The sequence below is a fragment of the Esox lucius genome, chromosome 8 (assembly GCF_011004845.1).
Source record: "Esox lucius isolate fEsoLuc1 chromosome 8, fEsoLuc1.pri, whole genome shotgun sequence".
NCBI lineage: Eukaryota > Metazoa > Chordata > Actinopteri > Esociformes > Esocidae > Esox > Esox lucius.
Window position 1 is genome coordinate 21,125,052 of NC_047576.1, and position 26,302 is coordinate 21,151,353.

General features: G+C 46.1%; 3 protein-coding genes across 16 annotated transcripts in view; 1 reads left to right on the top strand and 2 right to left on the bottom strand.

The window, feature by feature from the left end:
• scfd2 (sec1 family domain containing 2) overlaps window positions 1–4,517 on the bottom strand; it is a 103,743-nt gene extending 99,226 nt beyond the window's left edge. For 4 of the 5 annotated variants that reach the window (XM_010872209.4, XM_010872210.3, XM_010872212.3 and 1 more), the window contains exons 1-2: window positions 3,545–4,517; window positions 2,999–3,167 (exon numbers count right to left, since the gene is read on the bottom strand). In XM_010872209.4, the coding sequence (XP_010870511.1) occupies window positions 2,999–3,167; window positions 3,545–4,358 (983 nt within the window). In that variant the 5' untranslated portion in view covers window positions 4,359–4,517. The remainder of the gene's footprint in view (window positions 1–2,998; window positions 3,168–3,544) is intronic. The other variant, XM_010872211.4, reaches the window with a different exon arrangement.
• A 243-nt stretch (window positions 4,518–4,760) lies between these two features.
• fip1l1a (FIP1 like 1a (S. cerevisiae)) lies at window positions 4,761–25,213 on the top strand. Of its 5 annotated transcripts, none has more exons than XM_010872228.4 (17): window positions 4,761–4,864; window positions 5,089–5,192; window positions 7,291–7,348; window positions 8,361–8,415; window positions 8,619–8,722; window positions 9,250–9,311; window positions 9,469–9,579; window positions 9,673–9,803; window positions 9,907–9,995; window positions 11,727–11,829; window positions 12,171–12,309; window positions 15,538–15,564; window positions 15,970–16,018; window positions 20,330–20,388; window positions 21,802–22,003; window positions 24,475–24,627; window positions 24,704–25,213. In XM_010872228.4, the coding sequence occupies exons 2-17, from the start codon at window positions 5,123–5,125 to the stop codon at window positions 24,843–24,845; spliced, it is 1,554 nt and encodes a 517-aa protein (XP_010870530.2). In that variant the 5' UTR covers window positions 4,761–4,864; window positions 5,089–5,122; the 3' UTR covers window positions 24,846–25,213. The 5 variants fall into 5 exon arrangements, with proteins under 5 accessions (XP_010870530.2, XP_010870525.2, XP_010870528.2 ...); XM_010872223.3 differs by lacking the exon at window positions 4,761–4,864 and adding an exon at window positions 4,904–4,937; XM_010872226.3 differs by lacking the exon at window positions 4,761–4,864 and adding an exon at window positions 4,904–4,937 and having other exon boundaries at window positions 24,707–25,213.
• The window catches only part of lnx1 (ligand of numb-protein X 1), a 36,307-nt gene continuing 35,210 nt past the window's right edge, over window positions 25,206–26,302 (bottom strand). For all 6 annotated transcript variants that reach the window (XM_034293645.1, XM_034293644.1, XM_034293646.1 and 3 more), the window contains exon 10: window positions 25,206–26,215. In XM_034293645.1, coding sequence (XP_034149536.1) covers window positions 26,080–26,215 — 136 coding nt within the window. In that variant the 3' untranslated portion in view covers window positions 25,206–26,079. The remainder of the gene's footprint in view (window positions 26,216–26,302) is intronic.

Here is a 26,302-nt window from a genome sequence, read left to right on the forward strand (position 1 = left end):
TGTTAAATAATCACTGACCAGAAATCATATTCAGGCGACCCCAAAAGCATTCCATAATTTCATTGTGTCATCCATACATTTCCAGGGTACCAGTAACAATGAGTCTGCTAAGCTGATCCCATTCATTACTGTAAATCAACTATTACAGTCTCAATCTTGCACTTATAATGAACGGTCATATTCTGAATACATAGTGAATAACTAAAAATGCATTTTACTATCTCGCTTACTAGCTGCAATCAGATTTAACAATACTAGTTAGGCCGATAGCAGAAACTCTAGGTAACTGCGATTGTAGCACTGCATCCATGGCACGCATTCATCACATTGAGCAATGTTTGGAAATGCAGAAGAGGGTCTGTAGAGCTAAGCACGACGGTTAATTCTGTAACAGAGTCGGGTCAACAGGTCGACACAGTCAAACAATGCAGACCTGATCCTTAAACTTTCCCAAATAAATGTAAGTGTGTGTCCAACGTTATCTGGCTAGTCTCCTGGAACCGGATTGCCAGTGTAAAGTTATTTGGCTTGTCTACTGGAACCGGATTGCCAGTGTAAAGTTATTTGACTAGTCTCCTGGAGCCTGATTGCCAGTGTAAAGTTATTTGGCTAGTCTCCTGGAGCCTGATTGCCAGTGTAAAGTTATTTGACTAGTCTCCTGGAGCCTGATTGCCAGTGTAAAGTTATTTGGCTAGTCTCCTGGAGCCTGATTGCCAGTGTAAAGTTATTTGACTAGTCTCCTGGAGCCTGATTGCCAGTGTAAATTTATTTGGCTAGTCTCCTGGAGCCTGATTGCCAGTGTAAAGTTATTTGGCTAGTCTCCTGGAGCCTGATTGCCAGTGTAAATTTGTTTGGCTAGTCTCCTGGAGCCTGATTGCCAGTGTAAATTTGTTTGGCTAGTCTCCTGGAGCCTGATTGCCAGTTCAGTGGGTAGAGCATGGTGCTACAGGGGCCCAGTACCGAGGATGACGTCTGCACCAACTACTGTAAGTCGCTCTAGATGAGAACATCTATCAAATAATTAAAAAACGAAATGTGTCCATCTGCAATGAAAGGCCAGTGGCGATATGTGACAGGGGGCGGGACCTGGTGCAGAAGCAGAGTACAGTTTGAGAGAGAGGCTTAAGCAGCAGTTATTAAATGCTACCAACTTACATTATGACATTGAATAACCAAAAGTTAAATAAAATCCATGCACCAGACCAGAGTATCATCAATACAATATACCACCCTGCCCTACAGGAAGCCCTATTTATCCAGCACAGACGAACACATTACAACTTCAGACCCAATGCCTGACATTTCACTCCATGGTGAACCAATGTTCATTGAGTGCGTAAAATGGGACAGGAGCTCCAGGTGCTTTGACGAACTGTGTCTGCGTCACATTTCAATCTCCTACACAGTCGTGATAAGAGTCACCTGGCCCGACAGCTCAGAGATAGTGAAGACAGTAACCATCCTGACCCACATCACACATTCACCTCCCACAGACATCCCCCGGCCGGGAGATCATCCTATTACTGCTATCTCCATGTGCCTGTGTGTGTGTGTGTGCTGATCCCATCCTAACCAACTGTCCTCTGTGATAAGACAATTGGCTCCGGCGCTCTCTTTGCTAAAATGTGACAGCAATCCAGTATCTTGTAATGTTAGTCTTCCGCCGAGTGCAGGTCAACAAGCCTTGCCCCCCGAACCTCCAGTCCCGCTTTTTATTAGATGTTACAAAACTGGGCAAGATGCTGAAATCTCCTTTCTGATGATGTGTGACACCGTGGCAGAGGTAGACTTTATTTAAACGCGTCTCAGTAGAACCACTTACACCTCCAAATGATCGACACAACCTGAATATGCTGGTCAGCGCACAGACCCAGTTAAGTTGATCCATGCAGTGAGAGAACTGTGGGAATGGGCAGGTGCTTCATGTGGGCTGGCCTAGATGCTCCAGTCCAAACCAGCATGGGAGACAATGGAGCCTCCATGCACACGTTCCACACTGCACTTTCCTCCATGTCGGAGCTGCTCATTCCCAGCAGAATGGTTCCATCAGAACTGAACCACCCACCTCATTCAAACAGGGCCTTTTCCATTCCTCCTGAACCACCCACTGGGAAGAGGCAGGTGCCCATTCAGGCAAACACAGAGTTAAGACGCCTCTTAGCCAATGAAAGTATTTTCCATCCTGCGACCACATGAAGCGGCAGAGGAAGAGCGGAACACATGATGTTAGGTCTAATCCCTGCCATGTACAACAGGCTCACGGCAGGAGGCCAGCACGTGCGCGCCCAATGGCCGCACTGCATGCAAGCTCCATTGAACCCCTGCCCCTTAATGCCAGTCATGTGTTCCCCCATAAATGTAGGGGTAGGGGTGAGGGATTTGAGGCCGGGTGAACGAGAGAGTGAACTGAATGACAAAGAGGAGTGGGAGGGAAAAAGGGAGGAGGGTGGGGGTAGAGGAGGGAGACCAAATAGATGAGAGGGAAAGAGAAGGGAAATTATGCATAACATGGAACCTAGACATTAGAAACCTTGTTTTACAATAGATATCACATATTTTAGCCTTGGGGACGTAAAGCCCCTTCATAGCACAACTCTGTTCATGCCAACCCACAACCCAGAGGAAATGACAAAGACATAAACACCACTGAGCCCAGCAAAATTGATGAGAAAAAAAGAAGTTACAGCAGCATAATAACTTCAGAACAGAGGTGACCTAGGTTAGAAAAACATACAAAACCCATTCTCTAGTCTCCACTTTTTCCAAAATCCCCCATGCCTACACGACCTGTAATTCTATTCCCAGCAAAACTGCAAGTGTCTTTAAAAACCCTAACCCTGACCCTTATAATCTTGTTACATCCCCTTCCAAATCCCAGACTGATTCGCAAATTGGTATTTTCATGTTACGTAAAAGTGAACTATATGAATCCTGGGTAATTAAATGTTTCCATGGTGGTATTATGTGATTAGAACTGCTCCAGCCTGAATGTACTCACTGGGTCTGTGCCAGGCAGCCTGGCGCCAGGGTAGGCTGGCAGTCAGGGGTGCGCTGTAGGTTGGTGAGCTCCAGCATGTCCACCTGAACATCGGCTGTGTGTCCTGGCAGACGCCGCAGCACAGTCAGTATTTTCTCCACCAGGCTGTCACCGTGGTGACCAGCAGCACCTGAGGACAGAGATATTGAAAATAACAAAATTAAAGCAATAATTGGAGTCCTTGCATTTAAGTCATTTAGCAGGCGCTGTTATTCAGAGCAACGGTAGAACCTCTATACATTCTTCTCCTGGCCACATGTCAATTACACATGTTCTCTGTGTTAGTGGTACATCATAGGAGCGATGGAACTGCCACAATTCAATTATGTTTCTGTCAGACAGGAATAACTATGTCCACCCACTACACCTCTATAATGCAGAGGGGATGGGTTAAAAGCAGAATACATGTGGGTTGGATCTTGTTTTTAAATGTAATTACTTATTATCAATGTAATTAAGATGTGTGGAAAGTGTTTGACTGTATTTGACCAAGTCTTTGGCATGCACCTGTTAGATCCAGTGTCCTGTCAATAAAGACAATGGATGCTTTATTGGTGGAGGTCTTTCTGCGGTTTTTGGCTTGAGGATGATTGGCCAGTTCCCCTGCGATGAGACGGCTCATTGGACCCACAGCAAAGCTCTCCTCCCGGGTGCTGGTGAACTCAAACATGGAATTAACCGCAGAAGCCAGGGATTTAATTTCAATCTGCAACTCTGGAGTAAGAGAGGGCATGTCAACATCAGTCAGGCTGCCAAACCTTTTCTTCTCAGGTCGCTTTATATTGATGGTGTCGAGGTCCTGTGGAAGCAGCGGAAACAGGTGTGCGAAGGTGGGCACGAGAAGGAGCTGTTGTGACACGCGAGTAAAGACCACCGGTGCGTGCATTACTTCCGCAGTGTAGTTCATGTCTCCCATCCACTCGCAAAGTTTCTCTTCAAACTTTTCGAACACAGGGTTCCCCTCTAACTCAGCAGTGACATTGTTAGCGATGAGGTGTATGGAGTGGGCCACGGTGGTGAAAACAACACAGTACTGGAAGTGACTGAGGCCAATGATGTCTTTCATAATGTCAGCTGTTCTTCCCTTCAGCAGAGTGCTCACCACAAACACTGCCTTTGGTTCGTTTTCACCACCGGCTTCAAAGCTCGAAAACTGTTTCAAATTACGAGCACCAGCCTCAAATACAATGTTTGCTCCACCACTCCAGTGAAGACTTTCAGCACACTTGTCGTCCATGAAAACCACTGCTTTCTTTACCTTTGACAACACTTTGTCCCACATCTTCCCAGGGAAGCACGTAAAGCCCTCCGCTGGCAACATTTCGTAGAATAGACAGTCGTTTAGACAGACAAAAAATAAATACAAGATAAATATCGTTTAGACCAACCGAAAAATAAAAGATGAATACTCAACTGTCAGGCATACGCAATTCTAAAACAAAAACACAAACACATGAAAGTCTCTTAATGGTGACGTGGCATTCACGTCGCAACAGATATACGTCATTATACAGCTGCAACACCGGCTTCATGCTTTTATGTGGGAATGTTCTCTGCCTTTTCTATTACATTCTATCTAAAACTAGATTTAACTTTCCGCATATATAATTTTTTTTATTACATAAAAACTTTTCAGTAAATTGGTTAAAATAAAAACGTAGGTAAAATATCCACTGGTGTAAAGTTTACAAATAAAATTAAAAGATTGTTTGACACATTTTTGAGAAATTCGTACTAGATACATTGCGCAAAATATATAATATAGAGACATACGGACCAGTGGTCGAGTCCTTTTTTCTTCCAACGTCGGCATGCGTCGGGTGAAAGGTGAACTGTCCCTATAGAAACGTGTATGCAAAGTAAACTGTCACTTACTGATAAAGTAACACATGCAGTGTCTGTATGGTGACGCTATTTCTTTCGTTATTTAAAAAGAAACAAATGTTCCCTTTATAGCTGACAGTTTGAAGCTTTTACACCTATGCTGTGAACATTGTTTTGCGAAATAAGTGTTATTAATTTAATTAATTACTGGTTATTGTGTTTGATAGAGCAACTGTCAAGTTCTTATTCACAAGAGGAGGCATGTCCACAGAAGAAACAGATAAAGCTACTGATGCGAGCGGGGGCGATGAAGAAGAATGGTTATATGGAGGTATTACGGCAGATTTGAAAACAATACTCTATTTTTTTTTTTTATGATGTCCAGTTATTTAATTATGTCCAAACTTTGAAGTTACGTTTGCTAGGTAACTTTTCGAATGTCTGTTAGCTAGCGGCTTGCCACAACCAAAAACAACACGTGCACTAGCCCCCAGCATACCACGATGACAGTGTAACAGCTGTTGACTGGGAATGTTTTTACTACGGTTCAGACATTGCCTGTAACCTTTTGGTACGGAATGAATATTAGAATATTTGCCAGTAACTATTGAATGCATTACAAATCAGATGGATTGATTGAATTTAGGTGTTTCATTTGATGACTGCAGCCATATTGGCTGTTCTGTTTTGGAGGTGTATGTGTATGTTACTGAGGACATTTTGTCAAGCCTTACTTTGACATGATGCTTTTTCTGATTTTGGATTGGAGTTAGGGTTAGGCATTAAGGGTTAAAGTCAGGGGTAGGGGCTAGGCAAAGTTGTTATTTTAAAAGTACTAAATTGCCAGTACTCAGCTTCATAGTAAAACCAATGAGAGTTTTTTTTGTTTCATAGATCGAATTGGGATTAGAATTCCTCACAAAGATAGTAAAAGAAGCAAACAAGTTTATTTAAATAGCGCAATTCATACATAGAATCAATTCAATGTGCTTTACAGTGAAAATAAAAATACAAAATGCAATGGAATTAAAACATTCACACTGTTACAATTCTCTAGCTCAGCTGTCTCCAGGGGGACAGCATGAACTTCAACACCCCGGTATCTCAATCCTCACATTCCAATGCTAGGATGAACCCGTCAGTCCCTATGTGAGATAATCATTGCATCAATGTCTTACTTGGCTCTTTCCAGGGGGACATTTGTGCCATGTCTGAACATGCATTTTATATTAATCCTCAATTAATTACAGTTACCATAACTGTTGACTGTACCACCCTGGTTTCTCAATCCTCACGCTCCAGCGCTTGGATAAACTCGTCAGTCCTTTTGTGAGAAAATACCCTACATCGATCTCAAAACAGCAGCACCAAGAAAAATCACCCATTATCTTGACCTTTTGCCACAAATTCCTTTTCCGGCTATGGGGTTAGGTTTAGGGTCAAATTACAATTAGGGCTGGTGTTAGAATAGGGGTTACTTTAAGGTTTAGGCATTATGAGTTAGGTATTGCCATCTGGCCAAGGTTATGGGAAAGGTTGAATTCAGTCATAATTATTAGGTTAATGAGGTTAGGGGGAAGGTTATGGAACATGGATTTTTTTGTTTGTTATTCTGCTCCCCACAAGTGTGTGCGTGTGCGTGCGTGTGCGTGCGTGTGCATGCGCCTCAACACTGTCTCTAGAACTTGGCTTTTCCCTTCTCAGCCATAAATATTTAACTGTAAGTAATAACCACGACACTACCCTTCACTGCTGGGGCCATGTGAACACAAATCCTGAGACCCTTTTTTTAGGTACCAACACTTAGAAATGTTAATCATGCTTTTGATACATTTTCCGAACCATATAATATCAGAACTTGCCATTCATATCAGTAAAAAATATTTTTTTAAATAGAAAAGATGAACGTATGATCTCCCAAGTGATGCAGCCATCTGGGCTTTCCCACATTAGGTCAGTGCATATTGACCTAGCACCATCCATGGTGGTGGGAGTGGTCATGGGTAAGGAAGTCCTTGTTTGATCATGGTCTGTCTGGTGAGTCAGCATCTGAAATCTGACTAGTCCATGGTTGAGGAAGCATTCTCCTAATCAAGTTGGCTGCACTGACCTCCTGGCAAATCTAGTAGGACGATCAAAGCAGCACCACTAAGTTTGGAATTAATTGGACAATGTATGTCCCGATCTTTTACTCTCCCAAAAAACGATTTGGGTTTGCTGTGATGTGACGGGGTTGTAACAATAAAATGGATACCACAAATTTTGGGGAAGAAACAGAGGTAACATTAGATACATGGACTTCTCGACACTGTTTAAACCCTTTTTATCACAGTTCCCGCCTGCAGTATTTTTCATTTACAGCAGGTTGCTCGCATCCTTCTCCTTCCGTTACAAAAAAAGCTTCTGATACCGCTTTTCCTATTTGACAGATGAGAGTGAGGAGAAGGTAGAGGACGAGGCACCTAATGGTTCAGTGAAGTGCGACAGGTGAGACACCCACAGGATAATTCACTGTACGTTGTGCATTGTCCGATTTCTCTTCTTGCAACATACTTATAAAGAGGATGTATGTACTTTGGGAATAAATCACGTTGGACACATTCAGACATGATTTATTCATATCTGTGTGTTACAATGTCAGCCAGCAGGGCTTCAACATACGTTTGCCATTATAAGCCTACCTGTTTTCTTACACCTTGTTCTCCCTCCTCTATTTGCACTAATGATTCTTGCATTAAAATAATTTTGACCATGTGATCATTTACTACAGTAAGTAGTGATCCGATTCAGAATAAGATGATCTGGCAGCTTCATTCCCCATTAAGGCCAATTGTGCTTTATCAATGAAGCGTGCAGATTTAATGCCCTTTTCACTGCTCGATAATGACTGAGCGATATCATTATCTCTGTGTTGTGTGTATCCGGCGCCATTGTGTGCAAAGCCAGAAATATGCAGCCAGTCAAGTGGAACATTAAGAACTATTTGGATGCTTGTTAAATCCGTGGCCAGGCAGGCACTATTTGTTTGTGAGCAGAGTATAGTGGAGCCAAGCTATCATTAGATAGAGGCTCAGACGGTCGCTACATTGGGCTTTGTTGAAGTGTATCGCTTCAGAGTAAATGTGGCGTAATTCATCAGTTAGGCTACAGTTACTTCACCTATGTCACAGCCCTCGGATTCTCTCGATGTATGTGTTTCACCATGCCTCGGGGAACATGCCATCTAACCCATGACTTAACTAGCAGAGCTATCAGGCTTTGATGCAGAGAGATTAACCTTACAATTAAACATCTCTCTCTGCTTGACTGTTGCTTCAGGGGCTTTCTCAGTAGAGTAGTCATTTTACATTTATCCAGTCACAAAGAAATGTATTTAGTCTGCAGATAAGTTCGGTAGCTTATATCACTTTGTCGATACCTTGATTAAATGTTACATTTTTGAATTGTCCCGGCTAAACAGATTTTGCAGTCAAAGTGCATTTCTCTCCTCCATCAACAGTGAGAAGCCCCAGCCGCCTGCTGAGGAGGTCCATGAGATTAAAGACGTAAAGCAGGTACCTATATCTCTGCTATGGGGGAGCGGTCCTGAGATGAACTACAGTCATCTGAACCGGTCTCATCTGTTGGGAGGGGAACCCATCATGGAATTCTGTGCCTGCTACTTGGCATACTGCTAGTGGACTGTATATGTCAAGCATGTAAACATACTAGAATGAATATGTAGGTTGTCTCCACCTTTGTGTTTCTGTAATGTCAGGATTCAGGCCAGGAAGATGAAGAGAGTGACAGTGAGGATGATGATAATGACGTTTGTGTAACCATTGGAGCTATAACAACCGGTGGCTTGTGTCAGTCGTTCAGGTGAGTGTCTGTGTATGTACCACAGCGGGCATATAGCATATTACCAAGGCCAATAATAAGTTGTACATAACAGGCCACAGGCAGTGGCCAGTCAGGTTATTTCCCTTTCAAGAACCTCAATTCTACATTGGAAAAATGATTGATAATACCCAACTCATAAACAGGTAGGCATATGTTAAAACCAATATTTGGCTGAGTGACAAATGGCCTCTGAGCTGATTTCTATTTTTCGTCCCAGATTTTTCTCCAGACCCCTGACAGTTCCCTGGGGGCCCAGGGACCCCCGTTTGAAACCCCCTGATATTATAGACAGTCCACTGCAAGATGAATGAGCTTTGTCAGATAATCATTCTGGTTTCTATTTTATAGTCAGTTTTGACAGAATGCTTTATTCTCACCAACCAAGTCACTTTCAGGGGTCTTCAAAGCATTCCCTCGCGTGCGTAATGGTGGCGGCATGTCTCGGTGTGTGTTCTCTTCCTAAGGAGGGGATTATGACGTCAGTGTGTGTCTCTTTCCTTGTGCAGTGCCTTCGGATCCACGCCTGTTAATCTCAACATTAAGACTGCAGGACGAACACATGCGTCAGGTAAACCAAGGCCTGATCACTGGCCTTAGGAGGTGCCACCATTTGCAACGTGTGTGTCGGTGTGTTCTGTGTAACTCATTCAGACCCTCGTTAGCAGTAGCAGTGAAAGTGTGAAGGAGGTTTTCGCTGACTTTGGGTCCTGTCATCTCCACTGCAGCTGGCCCCAAACCAAAAGGACTGGACCTGGACGCGCAGGGCAACGTCAATGGAATCCCAGTGTTGGAGGTGGACCTGGAGACTTTGGAAGAGAAGCCGTGGAGAAGGCCTGGTTAGTGGCGCCAGGTTGTGCCTGGGTGGGTTCTGTCCCAGTGTGAGCCATCTTTAACACGGCCTGTTCAGCTGTGTTGTGCTTGTGTTTTAGGCTCGGACCTCTCGGACTACTTCAACTACGGCTTCAATGAGGACACCTGGAAAGCCTACTGTGAGAAGCAGAAGAGACTACGCATGGGGTATGACGGCATAAACCACTCGGCTTCAGCCGCTAAAATCATGGTAAAGTATGTTATCTTTTCCCATTATGCACCATCACAATTTACATGCCAGAACTGTTCCTGTTGAAGTTGAGGCTGTGTGAGTGAGTTGTTCTTTGTCTTAGGTCCACCAGGGACGTTCAAGCCTTGGAGATGGGGCCCTCCCCTGCTTTAGGTCGGACTACTCCTCCCCCAGCAAACCAGCCTCCTCCAGGTGGGTATGTCGGGTTGTTCCTGAGTCCTTTTCCAACCCTGCCTGTATGAGAGCAGCTGTGGCAGGCACCACCGCAACCAGCCTGTCATCACCGCCACCCTTCACTGGTCAAGGTCAGCGGGGTGGTCAGCAGGGTGGTCAGCGGGCCACGTTTGTGCTGGTCAGTCAGTGTGGGACATGTCTGAGGTAGTGTTCTTGCCAAAACACACTGTTCCATAAACACGTGTGTGAAGGCATGCTAAATCACTTGGCTGTTAGAGTAAAGGTTTGAGGCTGTTCCGCGTCTCGTCGTTAAAGAGCTCCGTTCCCTCGCTAATGAAGTCCTCATGTCAACCACCTCCCGCCTTGTTCCCGTTAACGGCCACCTGCGAAGGGAAGCGTTTAGCATTGGGGCAGGCCTTGGGGTGGGGGGGGGTACCGCTTTTACTGGGAAGCGGTGCTGTTTTACTGCTTAATCACAGAGGCCAATCGTTTACTGGCTCGGGAGCCAAAAGCAGCAGACGTTAGCAGACTGGTCCTCTCTTCACAGCCCCAGTGCGTCGTCCTGCTTCTACTCAATGACTGGGTGCCCTACGCCTCATAAGGGAGAGCAATCGATGCCTCTTTCTCCGGCTCTGATGATCTCCCTCCACCCTTCTGTCCAGTCATGTCTGTTGCGTGTTGTCAGGGTGGTCCGGGCTGGAGATCTGAAAGAGATAAGGGTGACTAACATGGCCACTTAATGAGAAGTCCTCTTCTTTCCCTCCTCACTGTCTCCTCAAGGGAGGTGGCATGAATCGTAGCATTACTTATTGGTCGCCGGATGGTTGCGCTTCTCCCTCCCTTACTCCCTCCTTCTTGTCTGTCTTTCTCTGTCTCTCTCCCTCTCGGTGGGCCGGAGGGGAAGCAGGAAGTCTGAGCATGACAAACATACACCCGGCATTGTGCGGATGGTGACGTGCTAAACATGGCCTTGCTGCAGAACTCTCTCCCTCTCTGGTGCTGGCGAACGCCTGCTTCTCTGAAGGGGTTTAAAGTGAAGCCTTGGCTGAAGGAGGATGTGTTGCATTGTGTTCTCGTCACATATCCACACTGCTGAATCCAGCCAGCCATGCAGGGATTGGCTTGCTGAGGACTACAAACATGTCTCTTTGTGAAAGCAGTTGAAGTTGTCATGTCAGACAGCGTGGCTAAGCCACTGTACTACGTATTTGTTTTTATGTTGTGATATTTCTGGAGGCTATAGAGTGACAGAGATGAGGCTCCAGCGTTTGTTTCTTCAGCTTTTTCCCTCTGAATGTTTAAAGGGGAAATAACAATGGATATATAACATTGGTCTTTTCCAAAATGTTCCCCAAAGACGACTCGTTGTAAGACCACTGGCCATCTGTGGAGAAGGCTTTAGTAAAGGTGAACTTTAAAACAGCAACTGACATTTAGCAAAAAAAAAAAAGTATGGTATGTACCACAATAGATAATCGCTATTTCTCAAGTTCTTTGAAACCGCTTTAGAGAGCAATATAACCAGATGGCACTGCACTTGTATTAGCTTGACCCTGCTTTCCCTGAGTGAGAGAGTTATGTGCACAGAGTCAGTCCAACCACTACTTCATAAATTTTTATGAACTAAGACAAATGTTTGACGTTGTTTGTTATTTTCCTTTAATTCAAGAATGAGTCCTAGTGTCAGAGATGTTTTTTTCAGATTCTTTACATTTACATGGTATGTTAACGCAGTTCTGCTTTGACCAGTAGAAAGTCCAGCAGCACCATCGATGTTATTGGAGGACAAACTGGTACCATCAGCCGGGTAGAAGGACGGCGACGTCACAGCGTTGATGGAAATAACATCCAGGTAAATGTGTGATTCAGGTCTATGTGTACATATAGTATGAGGACCAGATGTCCCCACAAAGATATTAAAACCTGAAAATCAGTCTGCATAAGATTTTTTTACCCAACTAGGAAAAATGCAATTTCTGGCTTAAGGGTTAAGTTTAGGCTAAAACATTAAATTGTGCGTAGTGTGTGAATTGTGGTTACTTCTAGGTTTAGTCGTTATGATTTAGGTGTTAAGGCTAGGTTAGGTAAGGCTAGGTTTGGGACTAGGGGATAGGTCACATGGATTTCTGGGTCTCAAGTGTGTGTGTCTGTGTGTGTCTGTTTGTGTGTGTGTGTGTGTGTGTGCGCGCGCAGGTTCTTTCTGAGCCCTCCTCTGATGCTGACCCTACTCCCACTAAGATATCCCCTTTCTACCACCCCAACATCCCCCCTCCTCCTTTCCTGCCTCCATCCCACAATGTCAGCTCCGCCCCTCCACTCATTCCTCCGCCACGTAAGTGACCTCTGCCACACACTCACACATACACCCAGCTGCCTGTCTGGGTGCCCTTTGTTCAGCAACATAGGTTATACAGATGCCAAGGTTAGGCAATGTTAGGCATAAAGACGGTGCTTGGAGGTCATAGGTCAGGCAGACAGACTGATAAGGTCATGTCAGCTCCCTGGAGTCATGGAAAGATGACGTTCATCTACTTTCTCTGTGATTAGTGTTGGTGTCCCTCCCTCTGTATCTCTGTCTCATGGTGTGAGTATATGATCAGTACAGCCGAGGGCTTTGGGGGGAACAGATTAGAGTGTAACCCAAAGTGTTGCAGGTGTATTCTAAAGCCCATGCTGGGAAGCCCTGAAGGACATGCTTTATGAAGCCACCATGCCTCACAGAACACCCAGCTGTATAAATGATACATCCAGCGTGTCCACCTGGACCAGTGTGCTCGTGAAGCCGCACCACAGGCAACAATAAATAACCCTGCATGGTGATGGCCGGGTTGGGGGTTGGAGGTTAACGTCGACGGCCTAGCATAAATGTGCTTACGTGCGTTTGTGCACGTTTGTTTCCTGCATGCCGCCGGTGACTGTCTCCTTCCCCAGGTGTGTGTAATTCTGTCCTGGTGTGTGTAGGTGGGTCAGAGCTGCCAGTCGCTCTGACTTCCTCCTCTCCCTCTGCCTTTTTGGAAGCCCTCCTGGCCTGGGCTCACAGCAGAGGGTGGGCTGCCATCTCTTCATCTTCCAGTCACCCCTCACCCAACCCCGGCGACCCCCTGAGTTCACTGAGCCCCGTGCCGCCTGTTGTCCAACCCGTGCCAGAACCCCTAATACAAGACAAATATCAAACATCCTGTCCACCTGGCCACTCTGACTTCGATGTTTCTTTTCCTTTTCGATCTTTTTCTTATTTTCGTCTGTGCCACTCCTTTAAGTCACAGGTCCGGCCTCCTTTTGTGATGTAAATGTGCAACCTCGATAAAAATAGCTCTTGGAAAAAAACAGTAGTAGGGAAAGTGCGGAGCCAGCAGATTGTGGCAGGAGAAATGTGCTGAACAGACCGAGGGAGGGGAGGGGGCTTTGGTTCTCCTGGTGCACTGGGGTCACTTAGCTGTGTAGTAATGTGTTGTAATGTGGCTTGATAGGGACACGTTTTAGTGTGAGCTGGTATTGTCATGGCAGGCCAGACCCCATCACCAAGCTTGGTCCAGTGTGGATACTTTGACACCTGTCAGTGTGTCTGGAAAAACCTGGTCGCCCGTCAGCTTCTGTGGAACAGTTTTGTGTCCGGTTGACTGGTATTGTCGGAGTGTAGGCTCCAACCACAGTCCCCCTCTGAGTTATCAGGGACACGTTTGGCTTAAGATGGGTGAGAGGAGGCAGCGCTGCCAACCCCGGCGGGTGTCTTCGGCTGGTCCAGGTGAATGCCGGCAGCCTGTGTAACGAGGCGGCATCATCGGGCTGTGCTCTGTTGACTAGGCTGTATCAGCTCAATCTAAAAGCCTCCGGCGTAATGACTCTGAAATGCTAGCGTGAGAGTGAGCCACGGACTCAACACAATCGCCAGCAATTATCCCTCAGCCATTAGCTTTCTCATGATGCTGCCAAGCATGGAACTCAAGGCCTCATCAAACGCCGGCTTTGAGGTCACGACAGGTAGAAACAATTACTGGCAGACATGGATGGCGTGTGTGGATGGGAACTGTTTCAACAGTGTTGGTGTGGACCGTTCGTGCGTAGGCACAATGCATTTGATCATGGAAAGATGTTCCATCACTTTGAGTAATGGAGGTTCTGGAATTGAAATGGCTCGGCTAACTGATTAAAATGTGCCCCATCAAGACACGGGTGTGATTTTGAGTCCAGAACTCATTTTACTAAGCACCGTCCTATGGGAGAAGAACCGGAGCAGTGGTTTAATCAGTTTTACATTACTACACTGTCTTCATTTATCATCCATCCACGCAGCTATGCATGCATCAACCTGTTTCTGGGGCCTTTTGCCGCGTTCTGTGTACAGTCATGTACTATGGACATAGGCATGTGAAGATGAGTTGCAGTTCTGTGTCTGTTTTCTCCACAGTCTAGTTCCTACAGCATGTCTCTAGTAAAAGCCGTCAGTGTGGCTTCAGGGTTGCTCTTTTAAAGGCAGCGCCTGGAGCTAAACCAGCAGCGGGAGATCACCGTGTCCAGGGCTTCGTGTTACGCGCCCTCTGAGCTGCTTTCCTCTGAGGATGTTGATCTGCCATCTAACTAGCCGTGGGTCTCCCCTGGGTTGCCAGGTGTCTGGTTTATCAAAGGCCTTTGGTGGCCCTTTCACAGTGGACCATTCAGACTCTGTTGTCTCAGGAAGACGGGACTGGGAAAGGGAAGGAAGACTCTTCTACATTTCTGTCAAAGCAGACCCTCCTGCGTTCATCTTTTTTGTAGTTATTTTTCTTCCTTGTGTTTCAGCCCTCCTGCACTTTTTCTGATGAAAACTGCTCTGAAACTCACTCACATCAGGGGGCTTTGTAGAAAAACAGAAAGGCATGGTGCCCAGATGTGTGTGTGTGTGTGTGTGTGTGTGTGTGTGTTCGTGCGTGTTTGCGTCTCTTCAAAGAAGTGTGTGTTGGTATGTATGTGTGTGAAGGGCAGTTTGTGTGTCATTCCTAGACATGAAAGCATCCAGCATAAACTAATGGAGCCATTGGAAGTGTACTCAGCCATTTGACTGGAGCTGGTTTCGTTAATGTTCGAAGGGACGTTTGATTCTGTTGTGACATTCTGACACCTCCCCGACGTAAGCTAGGCCTGTTTCAAGTCTCCCCCGCCTTAAAGCAAAAGTCTCCCAAAGATAGTAAAGCGTAGTAAAAGATAATGTCATGTGGTTGTGGCAGATTGACTGTCTGCCTGCATGTGTGCTGAATACATTAGGCCTGTTACTGCTTCATGATGTGCAGCGTAGCACTTCGTCCAATGATCTCAGATAAAAAGTCAGCAGAGGTCAGATATTGGTTGCAAAGATTGGGCTTTTGTGTGTGTGTGTGTGTGTGTGTGTGTGTGTGTGTGTGTGTGTGTGTGTGTGTGTGTGTTTTTTGTATTATCTGAGCAGGAGGATTTCGTTAGTATATTCGGCCTGCTCACTGAATCTGCATGGACAGTGCGTGCGTTCTGCTGTGTGTGTGTGTGTGTGTGTGTGTGTGTTTTAACAGATTTTAATGTGATTGTGTGTGCGTGTTGATGTACTTTCCAGGGATCCCCATCAGTATTCCTCCACCTGGTAAGCATTTCTCCTGTTGGGAACTGGATGTTGTGTGTCACAGATGCTGGCTCTTCACTTGATGTTGTGCATGCAGGACAGATGTTGGTGTGCTAGTTCTGGATGATGCTACAGGGTTACACCCACTGTCTAAATCATGAAAGACTGATTTGTCAGTTAGGACTTAGGAATAATTTGTAATAATGTTTTTATCTCCTAAGCTATGAGAATTTGAATATTGGAAACATTTAGGCTTCTGGGAAACAGTGTTGAGGCAATGTTCAACAGTTTTGCCATGACTCTGGTCCAAGGCGGTGAGCAATGATTGCCTATTTGCTGTCCGGAAGACACATTTTCTATTGTCTGTTTATTGCACAGTTAGGGCAACTTAATGACTTACAAAGTGTGTTGTGCTATTCCCTTCAGGCTACCCTCCTGGGGCACCCCCTCCCTCTTTGATCCCTTCACTAGACTGGTGAGTCTCCGTCGTCTGTCCTAGTGTCTGTCTGTCCGTCTGTCCGCCCGCCTGTCTGTCTGCAGAATGCCAGCGCTCTGACTGTCTGTATAGGCTGCAGAGAAGGAGCAGTAAGAACAGGAGAGAGAGGAGCACCAGAAAGGAAAAACGCAACTGCTCCCCAACCAGAAAGACAGGAGCCAGGAGAACACTCAGGCAAGAGATAGGCCTAGACAGGTCAGATTAGAAAGGAAGAGACGGAGGTGAATGGATGTAGGTTATTGTTGATATACCGGTGCACCTCAAAAAAATGAATATCGTATCGGTCATTTCTTTCCATAGTTAAAATCAAAAAAAGACACCTCAATATATTCTAGATTCATTACACATAAGGTGAAACATTTCAAGCCTTTTTTGTTTCAATTTTGATGCTTATGGCTTATTGCTCATGGAAATCCAGTATCTCAAAATATTAGAATAAAACATTTATAATAAAGAAATGTTGACCTGAGAAGAACTCTAATCAGCTAATTAACTCAAAACACCTGCAAAGGTTTCCTAAGTATGTTAATTTATGCACTGTATACTTGGTCGGGGCTCCTTTTGCACAAATGACTGCATCAAAGCAACGTGGCATGGAGGCAATCAGCCTTTACCACTGCTGAGGTGTTATAGAAGCCCAGGTTGCTTTGATAGGGGCCTTCAGCTCGTCTGTGCTGTTGGGTCTGATGCATCTAATTTTCCTCTTGACAATACCCCATATATTCTCTATGGGGTCCAGGTCAGGCAAGTTAGCTGGCCAATCAATCACAGTAATACAATGGGCAGCAAACCAGTTACTAGTCGTTTTGGCGCAGTAGGCAGGTGCCAAGTCCTGCTGGAAATGGAAATCAGCATCTCCATAAAGCTTGTCAGCAGTTTGAAGCATAAAGTGCTGTAAAATCTCCAGGTAGATGGCTGCATTGACTCTGGACTTGATAAAACACAGTGGACCAACACCAGCAGATGACATGGCACCCCAAATCATCACTGACTGTGGAAACTTCGCACTTGACTTCAAGCAACTTGGATTCTGTGCCTCTCCTCTCTTCCTCCCGAATTTTACCTTGATTTCCAAATTAAATGCAAAATGTACTTTCATCTGAAAAGAGGACTTTGGACCACTGAGCAACGGTCCAGTTATTTTTCTCCTTCGCCCAGGTATGACACTCTTGTTTAGGAGTGGCTTGACCCTAGGAATGCAACACTTGTAGCCCAGTCCTGGACACATCTGTGTGTGCTGGCTCTTGATGCACTGATTCCTTGTGAAGCTGTCCCAAGTTCTTGAATCGGCTTTGCTCGACAATCCTCTCAATGCTGCGGTCATCCTTGTTGCTTGTGCACTTTTTCCTACCACACTTCCCTTCCAGTCAACTTTCCATGAATATGCTTTGATACAGCACTCTGCGAACAGCCAGCCCTTTCAGCAATGGTCTTCTGTTTCTTACCCCTTGTGGAGGGAGTCAATTAGCGTCTTCTGGACAACTGTCAAGTCAGCAGTCTTCCCCATGATTGTGGTTTTGTGTACTGAATGCTCAGGGAGTTAATTAGCTGATTAGAGCTCTTCTCGGGTCGACATTTCTGTATTGTACATTGTTTTATTTTGAGATTTTTGTTTTCCATGAGCTGTAAGCTGTAATAATCAAGTTTGAAACCAAAAAGGCTTGACATTTTTCACTTTGTGTAATGAATATAGAATATATGAAGGTGTCACTTTTTGATTTGAATTGTGAAGAAAAATGAACTTTTCCACGATATTCAAATTATTTGATATTGAGGGATAGACAGCTGCAAATTGCTTTGGCAGGGATTAACAGTCAACTGAACCAAGTAAAGATGTTGTCCCTGACTAATGATTTAGCCCCGCCTCCCCAACCCTGATACAATTACCATAAGTTATTCAAAATTAGGGGGGAAATTATTGCTTATCAGATTTCAGTTGATTACTGTAGGGCCAATCAATTTAAATCTTTTAAAAGGTTCATCTTAATGGTAAGACTCATAATTTCCCCAAAATGTGTCTTGCGGTGTAAGGCGTGTCTTGCGGTGTAAGGCGTGTCTTGCGGTGTAAGGCGTGTCTTGCGGTGTAAGGCGTGTCTTGCGGTGTAAGGCGTGTCTTGCGGTGTAAGGGTGTGTGCCTAATGACATGACCAGCTGACGAGTAAGCAAGCAGAAATGGATCCGTAGTCCCACCATTTATAGTGTGGAACAGTAGACCTTTCCCGAGGTAAGTATTGTCTGAGATTGACGTGTCTTTCCTCAGACCAAGGGAACATGTAATGCTTTTTTGGCCCAGTCGCCATTTACCCTACTTCATCTATGACCTCGGAGAGTTGGACGACTGGCCAAATAAGGCAGTTGAAATGAGAAAGCAGTCTGCTGTTTATCAGTTATGATCCAATGCCTCCCTGCTTCCGTCGTTCTCTTGCTCTCCTCAACAAAACAGACCTGAGTTACAGCCTCTCTCCACTCCCTAGCCAGAACTGACACCACTCTGATCACCCAGGGCCACTTTCTGCTGCAGGCGCAGGCCGTCTGTGGATCTTCTTGCGTGGGGTAATTGCACCGTCTTTCATTCCATTGCTCTATTTCTTTTGGATGGTCTCCACCCACTGGCAGAGCAGCTTTGTCTCTTTCCTCTTATCTCTCTTTTCCTAATCTGTCTCTTCTGCTTCCTGTCTGTCTGTTCCCTTCTTATTATTTTTCTAAATATAATTCTCTCCCTCTTCCCCTAATTTGCTGTATCTTTCTCTGTCTGAATTCAATCAGCAGTCTAAAAGACGGCTTGTCTCTGGCCTCTGCCAAATCCTCACATCCTTCAAGGGCTTTCCGTTTGTCTGAACTTCGCCAGCCTTCTCCACTCTCATTTATGAATCATTTCCTCTTATACCTTCACTTCAAACGTGTCTTTCTCCAACTGAGACACACACACACGCTGTTTATACACACATACAAATACACTCATTCCTTTGATATTGTATTGAGTCTTTCCCAGGAGGGGTATTAGGAACAGCAGGTAGTGTTGGCATAGTCCTGATGCTCTGCTCCTTCAGCCAGGGACTTTGAGGCCAAGAGAGGATCTGAGCACACTTCACTCCTCTCCATGTTGATCCCACATACTGAGCTCCCTGTTCTCCTCTTCTTGGTCGAGGAATTCTGCCCTCTTCTGAGTGCGACCCTAAGCTTCCTCACTCTCCGCTGGAATCTAGGGTTCATAAATGAATGTTATATGCTGATTAGTTGCTGGGGCTCCAGCCAGAGTGGTGTTAAACATTTAAACACTAATCACAGTAATGATCCCCTGCTGTACGGGTCACAGCCCCCTCATCCTGTGTCCATCCACCTTCTGATCCGGAGACCTTACTGTACACGGAATTCCACTAAGAAACTGGTCAGGGAGCAGGGGGGAGAGGTGGGGGAGCGATGCAGGAGCAGCGGGGAGAGGTGGAGGAGCAGGGGAAGGTTGGGCACCATCTCTATTTATAGATTTGTGTATTTGGAATACACCTGATGGGAAGCAGACTCTTGGACTGGCCTCACACACACCCTTCGACCAGCGCGGAAGTTTTCAATCTGAACTAAACCGGTGTATCTCTGGGCTCTGGTGCGGATGGGCAGATACTCTGCCAATATCAGTAATACCCCCCCCTCTCCGGTTGGTGGGCGGTGCTGGGCCTTGACAACCAGCCAGTCACATCAAACAGGAGGGAAATGGAGCTCTGAATAAAAAAATAAAAAAAAGCTATTTGATCATGAAGTTACCCTTTTTCTTACCTTCCTTTCTTTTTTCTATATTTGTATTTTACTCCATACGTTTATTCGCCTCCTTGCATTTATCGCTCATTAAAATGAAAGACTTCCTGAGTGTGTTCTGGCTGCCATGGGCTGACTGGCTGTGCTCAGTCCAACTGTTTGGCACACATTATATCTGTGAAGTATATTTTTGGCTTTTCCATATGTGTGTGAGCCATTTCTTTGCAACGTGTCAACCAGAGGTTAGAAGGGCTGTGCTGAACATTAGGTCTTTGTCCATTGCAAGGCCGGAGTACTGCTTTTAATATCTCCATGGAACATCATACTGTAAACCATCAGTTATTCTGCTCTTATGTCCATCCAGGTTTAAAATGGATGCAGTACGGGATGAGAACTCTAATGACATGCACATGATGAAACAGTGTGTTTCTCCTAAATTGTACTCTGTACTGTAGGCTCTGGTTTGAGTTCTTCAGTGCGTGTAGATGCTGTGTATGATATAATGTGACCTCACCTGACCTTCTGTCTTCTCCTTACCAGTGGACGCTCTGGAGGCTACGATGGTCGCTCGGCACCAGTGTACCCCCCCTTCCCTCCAGGTATGTGTCCCCTCCAGGACAGAGGGCGGATATGATGTCGAAAAACTCGTTCCCATTTAGCGTTGCATTCATATCACAACAAATGATGTTAACCTTCAGCTAAACTGTCAGTTCTGTGCAGAAAATGGCATAAGCAACGACGTGCATTTACAACACAGCCGTTATTACAACCTCAACGACACTTAGCGGCAAGAGCGAAAAGGCCAATGTGTGTGCCTCTGGAATATGATGGGTTATATTACAACCTCAACGACAATGTGTGTGCCTCTGGAATATAATGGGTTATATTACAACCTCAACGACAATGTGTGTGCCTCTGGAATATAATGGGTTATATTACATCCTCAACGACAATGTGTGTGCCTCTGGAATATAATGGGTTATATTACAACCTCAACGACAATGTGTGTGCCTCTGGAATATAATGGGTTATATTACATCCTCAATGCCAATGTGTGTGCCTCTGGAATATAATGGGTTATATTACAACCTCAACGACAATGTGTGTGCCTCTGGAATATAATGGGTTATATTACATCCTCAACGACAATGTGTGTGCCTCTGGAATATAATGGGTTATATTACAACCTCAACGACAATGTGTGTGCCTCTGGAATATAATGGGTTATATTACATCCTCAACGACAATGTGTGTGCCTCTGGAATATAATGGGTTATATTACAACCTCAACGCCAGTGTGTGTGCCTCTGGAATATAATGGGTTATATTACATCCTCAACGCCAATGTGTGTGCCTCTGGAATATAATGGGTTATATTACAACCTCAACGACAATGTGTGTGCCTCTGGAATATAATGGGTTATATTACAACATTGCAGGGTTTCTTCAGTGGAGCTGCCCACACCCAGTCTTTCACGTAGTTTCTTGTTTTCTCCGACATTTTTCCCAACTTCCATGGGACTTGGAAAAGTAGGATATTTCTTTCGGGAGAAACTCAGCTGACACATTTTGAGCTGTGTTTTGACAGTTTAATGTAGCCTCTGAGAAGTTTTGCCGTATTATGAAATTACTGTCTAATTTGAAATGAATTTCCTGTTCCATTTCCCCCTCCTCTGTGGCCTTCACTACCTGCCCTAAATATGCTGTTTTCAGTTAGATTGGCATGTTTATGCCTCTGTTGTGTCTTAAATATGCCATTTGAGAGATCATTAGTTTTGATGAAGAGCTGCACTACGAAGTTCAATTGTTAATTTATTGAGCTGTCATTTTTTAAGTTTCAAAACAATGGCTCATAATAGCAGTTGTCACTGCTTAATGACTTGTGGTTAAATTTGAATTAGTTTTCTGCTTTGTAAGAAGCCGAACAATCAAATGAACTCTGAATCATTTTCAAATGGACTTGTTTTTCCTCTGGTCAGCTGACTGGTTGGTGTTTCCACCCCCCACCCCAGGTGTTTACCCTCCGCCCCCTCCTCCCCCCCCGGGCAGCACCACAGCCTCCTGGGCTGGGGTTTTCGACAGCGCCAAGGCCTGGGAGTACTATGCCCGTCGGGACAGCGAGCGGGAGCGCCACAAGGAGAGAGATCGGACCAGAGATCGCGGACATGACAAAGACCGGGAGAGAGAGCACAGCCCGTCCGCCCAGGCCTGCAGGTGAGTCCGAACATGGAGGCTTTACCTGGTTATTAGCAATGGGACTCTTTCTGGAAACGTGTTGAGAACCATGCTGGTTGAGTGATTGTCATCTCCAGATATCTACCCTTTTCTCTTCTACCTATCTGTCCAGTAATGTTCTCTTCTTTCTCCAAGTGTCTCTCTGTCTTTCACTCTGTCCCTCTTCGCTATGTGGGCCAGGCTCCAGCTGATCCATTACTCCCAGGTGTGGTTCTGTATTGTAGACACTGGTCTGTATTACCAGGCCAGAGAGAGGGAGAGATTTTCTTCATCTGTATTTTAGACTTTTCCTCTGCTGTGAGTGAGCAACTCTGCAGCCCTCCAAGCTGGAGGGGTTTAATGATTGCCAGCTGCTGGTGTCAGGGAGGGGGGTGAAGTGTCAGGTTGGAGGGGGTATATGGTACTGGCACTGGGGCTGAAGTGAGATGATTGTAGTGGATGGAACCTCCGTCTGTCTGCTCTAGCTGCTATGGCCACTGGGGGCAGAGTCGAGCTGGAAACGAGGAAGAACTTCAAGAAAATACACAGGGCTCTTGGTTAATGATGAACCTGCAGACTGAGATGTCTTTCAGCAACTCTCTCAGTGATCTCCAGGCAGGTAGATGGGAGCCAGGGGGCCAGGGGTCTCTACTAGATGGGCCCTGTCGGTCCTTTACGACTGTCTCTGTGATCTCCAGGCAGAGGATGTTTGGTTTATTCCTATTTAATGCCAAATAATGCCACCCCACATACCCCGATTCTCTGCCCCGATACCAGTCCTGCCTATCACCACCTCAGGACATCCACATTCTGCATTGACACTCATTCTCCCACACACACGCTTCAAATTGCCTTCGTCTCTGACTGCAGTCGCACGCAAGTCTGTCTCAGCTTTTTCCTGCTGAGGATCACGTTGGGTCCAGCTGTTCTCCGGGTCGATTGAGGGGAGAAGGGACATATGGGAGGCTCTGAGTCTGTAACAGCAGGAGGGACAGTCACGCGTAGGACAGTCCCGCTGGGACACACACACACACACACACACACACACACACACACACACGCACACGCACGCACGCACACGCACGCGCGCGCCGGTAGAGCCGTTGTGATTCTGTCCTGGTCCCCCAGAGAAGCCTTGTTCTTCTGTCTCCCTGGCACGGTGTTCAGAACTCCTGTGCGTCCTACATTCAGGCGCCGTCTATTTTCGGTGGGAACGTTTTAGCAGGCAGTGTAGCCAGTGGAGGCTCATCCCTGGCTGCGTAGCGGTGTCAGCGTTCTGGCTGCGGTCGGGGCCCTGCCTAACACCGCTGACGCTCCCAGCGGACGGCCACCTGACTGGCGCGGTCAGGACGTGGCACCAACGTTTAGGCCGGGGCTGATGGCACCGGATGGGACAACGCCCTCCCTCTCCAAGACACCGCTCACACATTCGCACTCAGCAGTCCGTTTGTTTTGTAGAGGGTCTTCTTTTCCCTTTGAATGCGACCCTCCCCTTCTAGTGGGCGGAGCAGGAGGCAGCTGGTGGGCCATTTGGTGAGCACTTGTCCCACAGCTGATAGCGAGTCGCCTCTTCCACGTGTCGCAGTGTGGAGGGCCTGGACATCACAGTGCCACACACTCCGTTTTGGATTACTATACATTTTGAGGACAAACAACAGAGTTTCATTACAAATGAATTAGAAACTTTCTTGTTCCCAAGGCTTATAGGAAAGGTGGCTCGTCGTCACGGTGTGTTTCTGTATTAAACCAGCACCGGGGAGCGTGCATGTCCATTCAGAGTTTAACTGCACTGAGTCTGCGTGAAGCAGCTATCCAACTGTTAGCGTTAACAGCTGAGGTGGACTCCTGATGGGGCCCTCGCTTCTCCACTTCCGTTGCTGGTAGGTGAACTCCCAGGGGTCAGATATTCCCCATTATTTAATCTATCTTTCATCTCCCCCCTCTCTGTGCTGTGAGGACTCCTTGTATCATGGAGGTGGATGTCTGCTGCTGTGTCCCTGTCCCGCCACCAGCTCTACCGCGCGACACACCCCCTCGAGCCGCGTGTGGGTACGAATGGGAGCGTGTGACAAAGAAAGTGCTGAGGTGGTGAGAGGAGGTGTGAACTGATGAACAGCGGTGTTAAAGAGCATGGCTGGTTTGGTCCGGGAGGCCTCCTGTAAATAATGGATCTATTTGTTGAGCACAGAGGACTGGAAAGGATGCAGCCCCTTTCATCTAAAGGTCATGGGAGGACAGGGACGACCTTTGTGTTCCTCCAGGGCTGTAGCGCAGGGTGCTGTTTAACAGCCAGAACAGAGGGCATTTTGTGGTAATGGTGGCCTGGCAACACACAGGTCAGGTCAGGCTCTCTCCTTATCATGCTGTTTCTTTGACAAGCCGGTGTCTTTTGTGCAACAAGAAGACAGGATGTTTGGGCGACGTTGGACGACGGCGCAGGTCTCTGACCAGTGAGGGTTGTTGCGTTTCAGTGACGAGGAGCGGCGCCGGCGCAGGGACTCCGGAGAGAGAGGATACGAGCGGCACCACCACCACCGAGACAGAACCACCCGGGACAACGAAGACCGACACCGAGAGAAAAGACACAGAGACAAGGAGGAGAGAAGATACAAGTCCTCACGCAGGTTAGCCCCACACACACACACACACACACTCCGTTAACCTGTTGAATACTGAGTAAAGTTGAGTGTATGTGACCAGCAGCAGGAGGAGACATGACAGTGAGGAAGGGGACAGCCATCCGAGGCACAAACACAAGAAGGCCAAGAGGAGCAGAGATGACAAGGAGCCAAGCCAGGAACTCTCCGCTGACCAGGAGAACCAGTCAGAGCCCACCGAGTGACAATTTGTGCCACTCTCCAACCAATTGGAGGCCCCGGTGTGACCACTTAGGCATTCTGTGTACCTGAGACTGGACTGCTCCTCTTGCTGTTAATATATTTTAGTTAGTTATCCTTGAAGGTGAAAAACCAAATAATTGTTTTATGTATATGTTGTTTATAACATGTATGTTTTGACCTACCTGAGGGAGAGTTTTTTTGTTGTTGTTGAATGTAAAAGATTCAGTATATTTAGATAAAGTGGCTATCTAGACCTCAGCTAATGAGTAGTTTGAATCTCACTGGGCGGCTGTTGTACATGTGTATACATCTTACCCTTAAACCCAAACCTCCAACCTTTGCTAAGAGCTCGCGGGCAACAGTTCTTTTCAAATGACTTTATTGATTATTTTACCAAAGGTACCATCAAATATATTACACAGGCCGAAGTGTGAGAGAGAACCATATTAGCTGGTCCTAGACCAGACTCACCCACAGAAACACGCACAGAAACCTAGTCAGTTTTTTTCTTCTCAAAAGTAGGAAAATCAGTAAGGCCTCCACGATGTCACCTTATTAATATTACTTTGAACAGATAATGAACACATTTGAAATGTATTATTTTTTCTATACTTATGCCAGTGGTTGGACAATTTAGCAACAGCATCTGAAAACATCTCAACACAGACGACTACTTGGCAATGTGTCTCAGTCCAACAGATGAAGATGACAACCACCATCAGTAAAAACAGAACAAAGCCTATATTCAAAGGCAATTAAACAAACATAAAAACAAAGAGAAACATAGTACAAGTGCTTGAAACAGTATTTTTTTTTTGACATCCAACATTTACAAGAAAGAAATGCGAGTCCAATTAAATGCATACTCTAACATAGAACTAATGGAATTGGCAACTTGTGTCCCCTCCCAGTCTCCCAGCCGCTCAATCGGATGCTGTGTGCAAGAATGAGCCACCCAATCAGATTTCTCCGTACATCCCAGGGGTCACAGATCCACCCAACTCCGTGTCTCTGGGGTCGGGGGTTTGGTCAAACTCCGGTCACATCATTGGTTGGCCCCCACTGAACTCCTGGCAAAGTCTCATCTGTCCATCAGGAATCAGGTTTCTAAAGTCCGCCTTCAGTAGTGTATGCCCCACCCATACCTAAGGCTCACAATTATAAGCAAGTCCAAAGCTCTGCCCACATTCCTTGGTCAGTGTTGGCCCCTCCCGTGGCTGCAAGGCTGCAGCAGGGCTACAGCAGACTGCCGGGCCAGGACACGATAGTCAGGGTGATTTTGCCTCGTAGCTCCTTAAGCAGACGCACCAGGGCTGTGTGTGTCATCCCCCACGTACTCTTCCCATTCACCTCCAGCAGAATGTCCCCACACCTGTGCGTGTGCGCGCACACAGAGAAATACAAGTCTACTGTAACGGATAGGTCAATACTGGCAACATTTCAGTCACTGAAAAATTAG

Bases quoted from the DNA above. Each gene is read 5' to 3' on its own strand.
- fip1l1a (XM_010872223.3), top strand. The intron at 9,804-9,906 runs GTAAAGTATGTT...TCTTTGTCTTAG, and splicing joins CTTCAGCCGCTAAAATCATG to GTCCACCAGGGACGTTCAAG. The intron at 20,389-21,801 runs GTATGTGTCCCC...CCCCCACCCCAG, and splicing joins GTACCCCCCCTTCCCTCCAG to GTGTTTACCCTCCGCCCCCT.